General features: G+C 41.4%; 1 protein-coding gene across 6 annotated transcripts in view; it reads left to right on the plus strand.

Moving 5' to 3' along the window:
* Window positions 1–12,637, plus strand: part of LOC125351785 (kalirin) — a 439,002-nt gene that overhangs the window by 203,953 nt on the left and 222,412 nt on the right. For all 6 annotated transcript variants that reach the window (XM_048346787.1, XM_048346788.1, XM_048346789.1 and 3 more), the window contains exon 4: window positions 10,852–11,044. In XM_048346787.1, coding sequence (XP_048202744.1) covers window positions 10,852–11,044 — 193 coding nt within the window. The remainder of the gene's footprint in view (window positions 1–10,851; window positions 11,045–12,637) is intronic.

The raw sequence follows: 12,637 nt of genomic DNA on the forward strand, positions 1-12,637 counted from the left end.
ATCCCAACCTCAATTAATCAACATCGCCTCACTTCACAGAGAAGAACTTGTTTAGACTTAGGGTAAAACATGACCTTTTACATCCCTACCTCATCCTCTGGCCCTGACATCAGAAGTCAGAGATGCAGAGGCAAAAGCTGGGTTCTTACGTGGGTAGAAAAGACACCAGCCTCTTTCAGAAAGAGGGCAGCAGCTATCTTTTTTTTTTTTTTTTTTTTTGGCCAGTCCTGGGCCTTGGACTCAGGGCCTGAGCACTGTCCCTGGCTTCTTCCCGCTCAAGGCTAGCACTCTGCCACTTGAGCCACAGCGCCGCTTCTGGCCGTTTTCTGTATATGTGGTGCTGGGGAATCGAACCTAGGGCCTCGTGTATCCGAGGCAGGCACTCTTGCCACTAGGCTATATCCCCAGCCCCCAGCAGCTCTTTTTGCAAAACAAAACAAAAACCTAAAACAAATGTCTAGGTGAACTAATGTGGATACTGAAGTGGCCTTGACGGCAGCTAAATCACTACAAACAGAATGCCAGCTGGCTTTGGGCAGTCACTACCACCCAGTAGAGAGAGCAAAGTAACAGGCAATGGGAGCCCTTCCCCCTTTCAGCTTCTCCATTCCCTCATATATCTTTCAAGGGAACACAAATATCTAAACCTCTTTATCATGAATGAAGAATTTGAGATCTGTCTCAGCAAAGAGTCATTCTCAACAGTATTCCCCACAGGGTAGCTCCTCCAGGAGGCAGGGCTCTTCCAGGATTCCTTTTACTACTTCTCATTACTGCAATTAGAAAGCTGAAAGCAGGTGTTAATGTGTTCTTAACACTTTTCTTCAACACCTGCTGATTTCTGGTTGTTTAAGAAAGTGGGTGCAACCTGGTTTGGGGCAATCAGCAGAGAATTAACAACTTGTTAGGATAGCAAGGAGGAACAGAAAGCAGGTTTGGGGGATCAGGGGATCCTTCAGAGAATGGAGCAGAATTCCAACACAAGTGGGTCAAAGGAAGCCTTTTCACCAAACCCAGCTGTTCCACGTTGCAGTGGTTTCATTTTCATTTGATGTTTCTCCAACTTGAGGTGTCAAGGTCCCAGACATTTAGACCTCTGACCCAAGTGTGGCTTCTGATCTCTTGAATTCTTACTCAACTCCACTACTTAGTGTGCAGGCTTTCTTCTATCTGAGAACCTGGGCCTGAGTTCCTTCACTGTGCCCTTAGCCAGTTCTTATTCAGATCTCTGCTTAAATGGTAGTTCCTTCTGTGGCCTGTCCAGACTCCTTGACAAATTCTATTTTTCTCTCCCTTCCTTCCCTCCCCCTCCTCTTTTGTACTGCGAGTTGAACTCAGAGTCTTGCCTTTGCTACGCAGGTGCTTTACCACTTGGTCCACACTGCTAGCAGCCCTTTTTTTTGCCTTTGCTGTTTTTCAAATTATCAAGTATATGCCTGAGTGAGTTTGGACTATAGTCTACAGTCTCATCCTAGCTTCCTCTGTAGCTAGGATGATGGGCATACAGTATTGTATCCAGCTATTGAGTGATCTAGGCTCACCTGGAACTGTAATCCTCCTAATATCCACCTCCCAAGTAGCTAGAATTACAGGTGTGAGCCTCTGTACTCCGAGCTCCCTGATTTCTTGAGGCTTATGATTACATGCATTTATGGACTTTTAGCTACTGTCTTGTGTCCATATCTCCTTCTAGAATGTGCCTTCATATTTCTGTCTTAACCACTTACATCTCCATTTCCTAACACTGGGTCAGCCACAAAGTTGATGATCAATAAATATTGGATAGATGACTAAATTAACAAATAATATGGTGTATTTAAGTGACACCATAGTATTATTTATGAAGCATCTTTATAACTAGATTCTCCTTTGGAAGCCATATGAATCTCTTTGGGAACTGAAGAAATACAGAGAGTGATTACACAGGTCCTGGCCCTAGTTAGCCATTTATGACAGTTGTTATGTCAGGCAGTCATAGGGTTCTAGTGATACACCGGGAATCGTCTCAGCGGAGATCAGTCAGGGAAGAAGATCCACTCTTAGAAGAAATGCTTGTGATTTAAGCCTTAAAATATGATTAGAAGTTCTCCAGGCAAAGGTGAAGTTGGGGTGGGTAAACATAAAGCATCTAATAAAGGAATGAAACTAGTAAGGGTTTGAAGGCATTAATAATATGTTGGCTATTATAGCAAGGTTTGAGCACTCTGATGCAGGACATCTGAGTAGAAAGTAGGGAAGACAAGATGTTGGAAAGATAGAATTAGGATCTAGTATTTAGTCAGATGATCATGGGACATATCTAGGGTGGCTCACTAAAGTAGCTAGAGTAAAAATTGGAGAGATATGTAGACTTTGCTTGGGTGAGGACCTAAGAAGGAGTTCAGGAGCAGTGATCTGGAGACAAGATGAGAGGAAGTAGCACTAGGCCCCCTGAAACCAGACTGTACCCACTTGTGGCTTGGGGCACTAATTCTTACCCTTTCCCTCACCCCCAGTGACTTCGGATATTAAGTTTTTTAATGTGCAAAACAGGGTTTGGTAGAAATGGCAGCTAAGACAGAGAAGCAAAGCCAAGACCAACAGATGGGTCATGTAAGAGTATAATTAAGCAAGGAGTGGGCTAAAGAGTGGAGGGTGTAAGCTCCTCTAAAGACAGGAGAAAAAAGTATAACAATAGCAGCTGTCCCTCCTAAAGCCACATTTGGGAGTTAGGTTCAATAGGGGGTTGCAAAATTGTCATCTCTGCTAAGTATGGGAGTCATGAGGGTCAGTTGTCACATACTTCCTCATCATTCCTTGCCTACCTACCTACAAAGTTTCTTCTCTCCTGGACCTATCAGGCCTGGGACCAGCCCTCACACAGTTCACAGCCCAGTGGGTCAAGACATGACTCTGAGATCTTCAAATGTAGGTGAGACCTAAGAAAGCACTAGAGAGACACTCAGGACTTGCAGATACATTTGAGATGAGGCTGCCAGGCCAGGTGTATGCTGAGAAGAAATTCCATCTTGATTTAATGGCAATTTAGAAACCAAGGAAAGAAAATCTTCAGCAGCATCTGATTAAGCACAATCAGCTAAGTTGGGGATGGGATCCACAAAACCCTTCAGGGAAAGCCTACCTAAGTGAGTGAGGGGGAGCTCAGTCTTTCTTTTTTAAACTTTTATTGTAAAGGTGATGTACAGAGGGGTTGCAGTTACATTAAATTAGGTAATGAGTGAGCTTAATCTTGAGAGCCTGCAGCAAAAATCCTCCTAAACTGACAGTTGTCATGAGTTACTCCATTCTCTAGTAAATGAGAGTATGAGGCTACTGAAAGAAGTTCCTTAACCTTTCTACAAGCTCTTAGATAGCAAACTTGTTGGTTCACCTTGCAAATGCTATTCTGACCAAAATTCATTATTGTTCTGTTTGATATACTTGAGTGTTCCCTGCTATTTATTAATGAGTATCCTAATATCTGATTTAGTCAAAGCAAATCTTTTATCAATAAATTCTCACAAACTATGACCAAAGAAGTGTTGTCTTTGGAGCATGGGGAAAGAGTCCTAGGCCTAGTTGCATACTAACTTCTATCAGAATATATGGCCCATGCCTGTAACCCTAGCTACTCAGGAGGCTGACATCTTGTTGGGGTCCATCTTTCTCGCCTTGATGGAAGGGGCTTGATGCACCTCCCCCAGCCCTGGGGAATGCGGCCCTGCTACCCCCTCTGGATTGGAATCCAGAGAAACCAGTTGGACCAACCGGTTGCCAGCCAGCCCAGGGCCTACCAACCCCGCCCTGGCTCGGCACGCTCAGAGTGACGCTAGCCCTTGGGGGTCAGGTGACAGCTCTTGGCCTATCGGAATCCTGGCCAACCCCCTTCCTTCGGAATCATCTCCCCTTGTCCTTCTCTCAATAAAGTTAGTTCGCTCTCAGAAGCCAACTCCGTGGTCTATGTACGCTAGCTCCCAGGGAAGGATAGCGGCCACATTACCACGTAGGTCACGCGCACGCCAGGCCGGACCGAACCCCCACGTCTCACTCTAATTTACCTGCTGGTCGGGAGTTGGGGGAGAGGACATTATGGAGGGCAGGAAGAGGGAAGAAAGAGTCCGAACCGGGAGGGGCAAGAAAAAACCCCAACAACATCTGAGGATTAAGGGATTTGAAACCAACCTGGGCAGTCAAGGCCATCTCTAATTAACCAGCAAAATGCTGACTGTAAGTGTGACTCAAGTAATAGAGTGTCAATCTTGAGCGGAAAAAGCCAAGCAAGAGCATGAGTCCCTTAGTTCAAGTCCCAGTACCAGCACAATAAATAAACATCCTCTAATGGAAGTCATAAAAGTTTGAGAAGCTTGGCATAAAGTGATTAAAAATTTTTTTACAAGATAGTATATGCTTGCTGAGCGAAAACAGATCCAGTGACATTTAATGAACAAAAGAGTTAATGGTCTAGAATTGAGTATAAGAAACAGCCGATCAATCATCTGCTCACTCAGTGTATACATCTATGACTTCTGGACCCAGAAGCCCTAGAGAGCCTAAGTAATAGTTCATGGCTCTGTTTGAAGGGATTGTGATTTGTCACACAGGGTGAAAAGATGGCTAAAGGTTCCCAAGGTGGCCCTAGCCCCAGCAGGGAAGTAATGGGACAGAAAGCCAGTCCAGGGAGTGAGCAGTGGCTACCTTCTCTCTCTCAAGAAGGAGTGGGAGGTAGAAAGGAACTCTCTCTCCTTTCTTTCCCCTTCTCTGCAGATGTCAAGGCAGCTGCTCCAAATTCCACTTTTCTGTATTCACATGCTTGCTATGCACAATGCAAAATCCTGCCCCTGACAATTTGATTGGGGCTAATAAATATATTTTGAAAGGCACATCACTTAATGGGAAGGAGAGCTACCTGATAGCTATGTTCCAACATTTAATTGGTTTGCTGAAGTTTCTGAGTGCACCCAATGAAAGGAGAGGAGGCTGGGAATGGGAGCCTGGGAAAGAGGCGGCTAGGAATTTGTGTGGGGCCCAGGTGGACCAGGAGCATCACACAGATCCTGTCAGCTTTGAAGCAGGGCATGATCCTGGGAGCAGCATTGCTCATAAATAGCCTTTGCTGACCTCATTATTTCCTTCTAATCATCCCAGAGATCAGCTAGAGTGACTGTGCCCTTGCCTCAACATTAATTCTACCCGACACCCCCACTTTACCACTGATGTTTGGGCCCGTGGCCTCTTAGATACTGAGTGTGATGCTTCTGCTCTCACTAATGACCTATCTTTCTGCAACACTGCAGAATTTGCCACTGTGGTTATCTTGTAGTTCTCTCCTCCCTTGTTTCTACCACATCACTCTTCTCCTGCTTCTCTTTCCCTCTGTGTTTTTTTTTTCTCAAATTTTTATTATCAAACTGATGTACAGAGAAGTTACAGTATCATACGTTGGGCATTGGATACATTTCTTGTACTTTTTGTTGCCTTGTCCCTCATGCCCCTCCCTCTGTGTTTTGTCCTCAGGTACATCTCTTTTCTTTTTCTTTTAATCAGTGATGTTCTTGCTAGCTCCATCCTTGGACTCTGGAGATAGCTCTTTCTGTCTCCCTTGTTTCTGATGAGTGACCCTTGCCCAAATCTGCACACACCACCTCACATGTATTATGGATTTACTTCTCAATCATAGGTGCTGTGTGACTCCCAAATAAAAAATTCTAGCCCAGGTTTCTCTGTTAATCTTCAGATTGTATAGAAAATTGCCTTCAGAATTTCATATTTGCAAAATATATCATTCTATTTATATACTTAGCCCTAACTTATGATAAAAAGTTATCCTCTTGGGCCTTTTTGAGAGAAGGTGATTTTTGAGATAGAGACTTAGGAACAAATGCTTTATTAAGAGCTGGAGTTCCAGGAAAAACCCATAGTGGTGTGAGAGAAGCAATGTGGGCAAGAGGAAGGATCTGGGCTCAGGCCTACCTGTAGCCTTAGCAGGAGTCTGGGCAGGCTGTGAGTACATGTCACATTTCAGAGTCACTGTCCATGAGGTTAATGCCAGGCTTCAGTGCACTATAGTGATAACTAAAGAGGCATAGCCAACCCTGGGGAGGGTCTATAACTGCTGATTTATTCCTGGAGAAATAGTGCCCTTCAGCCAAAGGCAGGTGTCCTAGGAAACACAGGCATAAGGTGATGGCTACTCTGTGCCATTGGAGAATGGGCATAGAGGTCAATAAAGACATCCTGTAAGGGCCACACACAGTTGCTGCCACTTCTTGCAGCAGCTAAAACTCACATAGCCCAGACTGTATCTGGCACTGTAGTGAGTACTTTATGTACAGTAATAGACTTAACAATTAAAATAGCCCTGTATGGTAGTTACTGCTATTCTTTGCATTTTACAGTGAAGGAACTGAGGCCCAGAGGGGTTAAAAGTAACTTGCCCAAGAATCCATCACAAGTAAATGGTGAAGCTGGGATTTAAATCTAGTGACCATACCTTTCTACCCCTGCTTCCTCAAAGGCTGAGGACCCATTGAGGAGAGGGTTGTAGGACAGAGCCCTGAATGGGACTCCCTAAAGCACTCTCTCTCCTTACTCTGCCTCTTATACACATGCCTGAACCAAAGTGCTTGGCTTGAACTTTCTCATTAAGCCATGTTCTTTTGTGACTGTTTTGCCTTGGCTGCACAATGGAAGTCATTTACTTGGACTTTTTCTCTAGTTTCTGTCATCTCTTAAGAGTTCCCCAATCTCCTCATTCATTGCTGAATCCCAATACCTGTCCTGGTCACACTCCCACTCACATGTAATGTCAGTTTGGTAAGTATGGCATGGGCTTCAAAGTCTACAGTCCTACTTTTGAATTTTTGTTCAGTTATTACTAATCATATGTCCATAGAAAAATATGCTTCAATTTAATCTTCTCTTACACAGAGACAACTGTGCCTAGTTCATTAGGTTACTGTGAGGGTAAAATGACATAATGTATGGCCAATGCCAGGCATAAGTGAATACTTGGTAAAAAGTTCTTCCCACTCCCCTAGCTATGTCTCCTTGAAACCAAATATACAAAACATCTTGAGAGATTAGGCTGTTTCCACAGAAAGATGTCAGTTATATTATATCTCAGCACTCAGCCCCCCTGGGTTTCTTTCTCTACTGACTTAATGAAAGCTTCCTGGCAAATCTTAGCACCTAGTTTCTTTTTCATTTGTCAGAAAATGATGGTTAATGGTGTTTAACATGCCAGTGGCTGCCACACTTAGATGCTGGGATAGTCACCTTCCAGTCTTGATAGTAATACCAAGTATTTGTTGTTAGAGACACAAATTTCTCATGTCAGCATAAAGCTGGTCACAAGAAGCCTGAGGAACAAGGGAATGAGCAAAACTGGGGTCTCTAAGGCAAGGAATCCCAGTTACCTTAAATTGTGTGGTATATGGAAGAATACAATACATTTGAGTTGAGCTAAACAAAAGTATGCTCAGTGAGAAAAAAAATTTTAAATTTGTAGAAAAGTGGATGAATGAACTGATTTTCAGAAGAAGTATTTGTGGACCAATCAATATGTTATAGCTGGTAAATGCAATCCATTTAAAAAATATTCAACAATTTAAAAAATCAACAACTACTGAAGATACAGTAAGGAGGCGGTACTTTCATACATTTTCGGTGAACTTGTAAGTTGATTACCTTTGTGAAAAGCAATAATAATGATTATTATTGTATCTTTTAACTATAGCAGTTTCAGAGGTGTTTAAAATATGAGAAAAACTGTATATTACAGTGAAAAGTAGAATACTATATACACAAAAAATATTGAGGGGAAATTATAAATGCCTACAATTATATCTTTTATGTAGATTATTTAATATTTTAGCTCCCTATAGTTATGAAGTGTTCCTCCTATAATGAGAACAAAATCCTATCATTTAAGCAAAAGTCACATAGTTTTCAGACAATAAGCATCACATATGGAAGACCCTGGACACCTGTGGAGTCAGTAAATGTCAGAGAACAAGAGGTAAATCCTTTCTTTTTGGCTCCATGATTTTAGGCAACACAGAAAATTGGTATTTCTTTGTGTATGGCTTACTTCACTTAGTATCTTTTTCCAGGGCTTACCATTTCCTTATGAATGGGGCAGTAACATTCTTTTTGATGGAAGCATAGAATTCGTGTGTGTGTGTGTGTGTGTGTGTGTGTGTGTGTGTGTGTGTGTATCACATTTTCTCTATTTGTCCACTGAGGGGCATCTGGATTGATTCTGTATCTTGGCTATGGTAAACAATGCTATAATGAACATAGTTGTGCTGAAAGCTTTAGTGTGGCCTGGTTTGTGGCCAGTTGGATACATATCCTGAGTGGAGAGGAATTTCTGGGTCACAGGGAAACTCTATGTTTAGTCTTTTGAGCAACCTCCATACTGCTTTCCAGAGTGGTTTAACAAGTTTGCATTCCCACCAATAGTGTAGTAGTGTTCCCTTTTGGCCCTATCTCTGCCAGCATCTGTTATTGTTAGATTTCTTGATAATGGCCATTCTAACTAGGGTGAGGTAGAATCTCATGATTTCCCTCATTTGTGGTAATTAGAATGTGCCTATAAATCTACAAGTAAAGACAAAAAAATTATACTTGGGCATGATAAATTAAACAGTACTCTAAACATTCACACAATGAAACTGAAGGAGTATATTCTTAGGGGAGGATCACAAAGGCTCAATAGCTATTTGCAAATGATCGTATAAAAGTATGCTTATTGTAATGAACTCCAAAAAATGAAACAAGCTTTTTTATTTTACTTGTGATTTATTTTGTTTTGTTTTTGCTTTTCCCCTTTGTTGGAGTTTTTGATTTCTGTACTTTTTGTCTTGTATGTAAGATTGTATGTTTGAGGGAGAGTAAGGGGAAACACAGAAGAAATAGTGGTTCAAAGGTAAACTAATTTCAGCAGTGATATTCTCTAGACACTATGTTAAAAAATGAACCATACAACTTGGAGGTAAGGGGGTTGGGAGGGAAAAAATTGGGAGAAAATGAGGGAAGAGGTAACATTGTTCAAAAAGAAATATATTTGACCTATGTAACTATAACTCCTCTGTACGTCACCGTGTACAATAAAAATAATTTTTTTATAAAGAAAAAAATTGGTGTTTCTTTTTGTGGCAGTCTCAGCCCCTCCCCCCAATAGTGTCCTGTCTAACTTGAAGGCCTAAGTAATATTCCATGGGTAGTGGATACTCATAGTCACATAAGCTATGACATTCTCATCATTGCTTGAGACTTAATAGTGAAGCCTACATGAAAGTTTCTGCTTCTTTTTGTGACCTCAGTCTTCTTCTAACTGTGCAGCCTTATTGCTAGTGGCTATGAGTGATTGTTATATGATGGGAATATTTGAAGGTCACATAACATTCACAGCAGTTTAAAAAAGCAACTGGGAGATAGGGAAAAGAACCCAAGGAAATGCCACACCAGTGTTTACATTTTTTAAAACATGAGACTTGCTGGGTATCGGTGACTCATGACTATAATCTTAGCTACTCAGGAGGCTGAGATCTGAGGATTGTGGTTCAAAGCCAGCCCAGGCAGCAAAGTCCATGAGACTCTTATCTCTAATTAACCAGTGAAAAAAAATCTGGAAATGGAGCTTTGGCTCAAGTGCTAGCCTTGAGTGTAAAAGCTCAGAGACAGTGCCCAGGCTCTCCGTTCAAGCCCTGCGATGGCTAGAGAGAGAGAGAGAGAGAGAGAGAGAGAGAGAGAGAGAGAGAGAAAGGAGGGGGGAGGGGGAGGGGGAGCGGGAACCAGAATCTATTTTGTTATCAAATAAATGGGTAGATTAAGGATACCAAAAACAATAGAAGGATCTCCACCTACCAAAATATAGATTTCCAAACAAACATTACAGCTATTTTAAATTTCAGTTTTTTCTTTCTATTTTTCAGGAGTTATAATCAAGTAACTCGCATTTAAATATACTTTGGTTTTAATAAACTTAATATGTTTTATAGTAACATACACTTAACCTGTAATGTCTTGGTTTCTATCACCTTCATTTCAAGTTACTCCCCCACCCACACACCCTGAGCTATGCATTTGCGTGGCTTACTCATCTGTCCAGTGGGAGAATATGAGACAGCTGGACAATATCCATCCTTCCAGCTGGTTCCATCCTTGCTATCTTCCAGTGGCCAGTCTGACTCAGCAACCTGATTTTATAAAGTTAACATACATTTTGAACTACAAGTAATTCATTTTAAGTACGGCGGCTGTAAATGTATGATGTAGTGTGTATACTATCTCTGATCAGTTGGCAAAAATTGGCCTACAGTCCTTTAATGGAAAAGATTCTCTGACCCAGTTGGGGTTCAACAGTCAAGTTTACCAGTCTTTGTCAAGATATGGGTGCAGGGAAGAACAGCACTCCTGCTGAGGACTTCCATCTCAGGGTTAGTGGGCTGCAGGGTCCCTGTCTTCAGAAGCTGAATTCAAGTGGGAAAACATAATTCATCCTAAAGAGAAAAGAAGGAGGAAGGAGACAAAATTTAAGACGAAAAATCAGCAACAAAACTGAATTCCCAAGAAGCAAATTTCCCAGCAGTTAGACCTGGCTTCAAAGAAGGTTAGGGCATTTGCTAAGTGCTGAGAGGAGGTGGAATTTCAGGACTTTTGTCAGATGGGGTTACTCCAGAGAGGTTTTTGGAGTGAGGACCTTTTGACCCGACTTAGAACCTTTTGACCAGAGTCAGAGTGAGGACAGGAGAACTGGTATGAGTTGGAGGGATGATCCAGATCAAGGGGAATGCAGGTTTCCAATTGTTTTTCCCTTTGTACTCTAAAGTCTTAGCTGATCATACCTGGCCTCTGACTTACCCACAGTGAGGACGTTTGCAAACGTGGCTTCACCGTCATCATCGACATGCGGGGCTCCAAGTGGGACCTCATCAAGCCCCTCCTCAAAACACTGCAGGAAGCCTTTCCAGCTGAGATCCATGTGGCCCTCATCATCAAACCTGACAACTTCTGGCAGAAACAGAAGACCAATTTTGGCAGCTCCAAATTCATCTTTGAGGTGAGCTACACTTTTCCTCCATTTTTTTCATTCCCTCTACCACCCACACATTTCTCACTTCCCCTTTTCTATCTACCCTACAGTATACAAGATGTCAAGGGCTGAGACTTCAGGATTATTTTTATTGTTGGCCTTACCAGTTACAGTTGGGGAGAAATAAGAGGCTCAAGCGATTGCTCCATAGGTACAACATCATTAGACAATTATGTTTACTTGTGCTAGGCATACACATTGGAATAACTATTTCTGAGAGCTTCTTTCTAGTTTGTATAAAAAGCCTTTAGGAGGCCATGTATGGTGGTGCAGGCTTATGATCCCAGCTATGCAGAAAGCAGGATTGTGGCCTGAAGGCAACATGGGCAAAAAGCACAAGACCCTATCTAATACAATTAAGTGAAGCAGAAAAGACTGGAGGTGTGACTCAAGTGAGCACCTGCCTAGAGAGTGTAAGGCCCAGAGTTCAAACCCTAGTACCACTGAAACAAAAACAAGAATAACAATTTTAAAAAACACCTTTAAATGTTTTTATCCATCCAGAATATAACTAAAGATGATCACATTGAGATAATCCAGTCTCAGATATACAAGTATTGTTTGTTTTCATTTATATAAGGAATCTAGACAATAATAATGACACTAATACTTGGTTGGAAAAGAGGACTATCTTTATGGAGGGATGGAAAAAGAAGGTTGATGAGGGGTAAGTATGATCAAAGTACATTATATGTGTGTTTGAGAATAGCATAATGAAACCCACTAAAACTGTTGAAGGAGAAGGGAGAGTGGTTAAGAAAGAGTAACATATAGTCAAGGAGTTTCATCATGTAAACTTTACAATGGAACTCTATGATACAATTTATGCTAATACAATTAGTTTAAAACATAGGAAGAGTTTATATCCATTTATCTAATAATTTTTCTCCTTAGAAAATATTCTTAATTGTAAGACCTAACTAAAACAGGAAGTTAATTAAAATTACAAACCAAAGATGTCTACAAAGTTGTTCATCATAGTATATTTTAAACATTGTATATGTAAACAGACATATGTAATGTATCAATATATACATGCATGTATAGGATACATCCTAACCCTACATTAATTTGAGTGACCTTGCTTACAAATACTATGAAACCATTAAATCTGTACTTAGAAACTACTATCACAAAATGTTTGTGGTATACTTTTTCTGAAAAGGCAGGTTATAAGGCACTGTGAACAATGTAGTTTGGAATTGTGTGTGCATGTTTGTTCTATATGTATGTATGTTTGTGTGTTTGTGTGTGTGTATGTGTGTGTGTGTGTGTGTGCCAGTCCTGGGGCTTGAATTCAGGTTCTGTGCGCATTGTCCCTGAGTTGTCCTCAAGGTGAATGCTCTACTACTTAAGCCAGTTACTACCGCTGGCTTTTTGGTAATTAATTGGATATAAGAGTCTTGCAGACTTTCCTGGCTAGGCTGGCTTTAAACTGTAATCCTTACATCTTAGTTTTCTGAGTAGTTAAGATGAGCTACCAGCACCTGGTTGGATTTTGTTTTTTTCAGTGTATGTATGGAGAAGACAGAGACACATGGCAATGTTACTAGTGGGTTT

This window comes from Perognathus longimembris, chromosome 5 (genome assembly GCF_023159225.1).
Source record: "Perognathus longimembris pacificus isolate PPM17 chromosome 5, ASM2315922v1, whole genome shotgun sequence".
NCBI classification, from domain to species: Eukaryota; Metazoa; Chordata; class Mammalia; order Rodentia; family Heteromyidae; genus Perognathus; species Perognathus longimembris.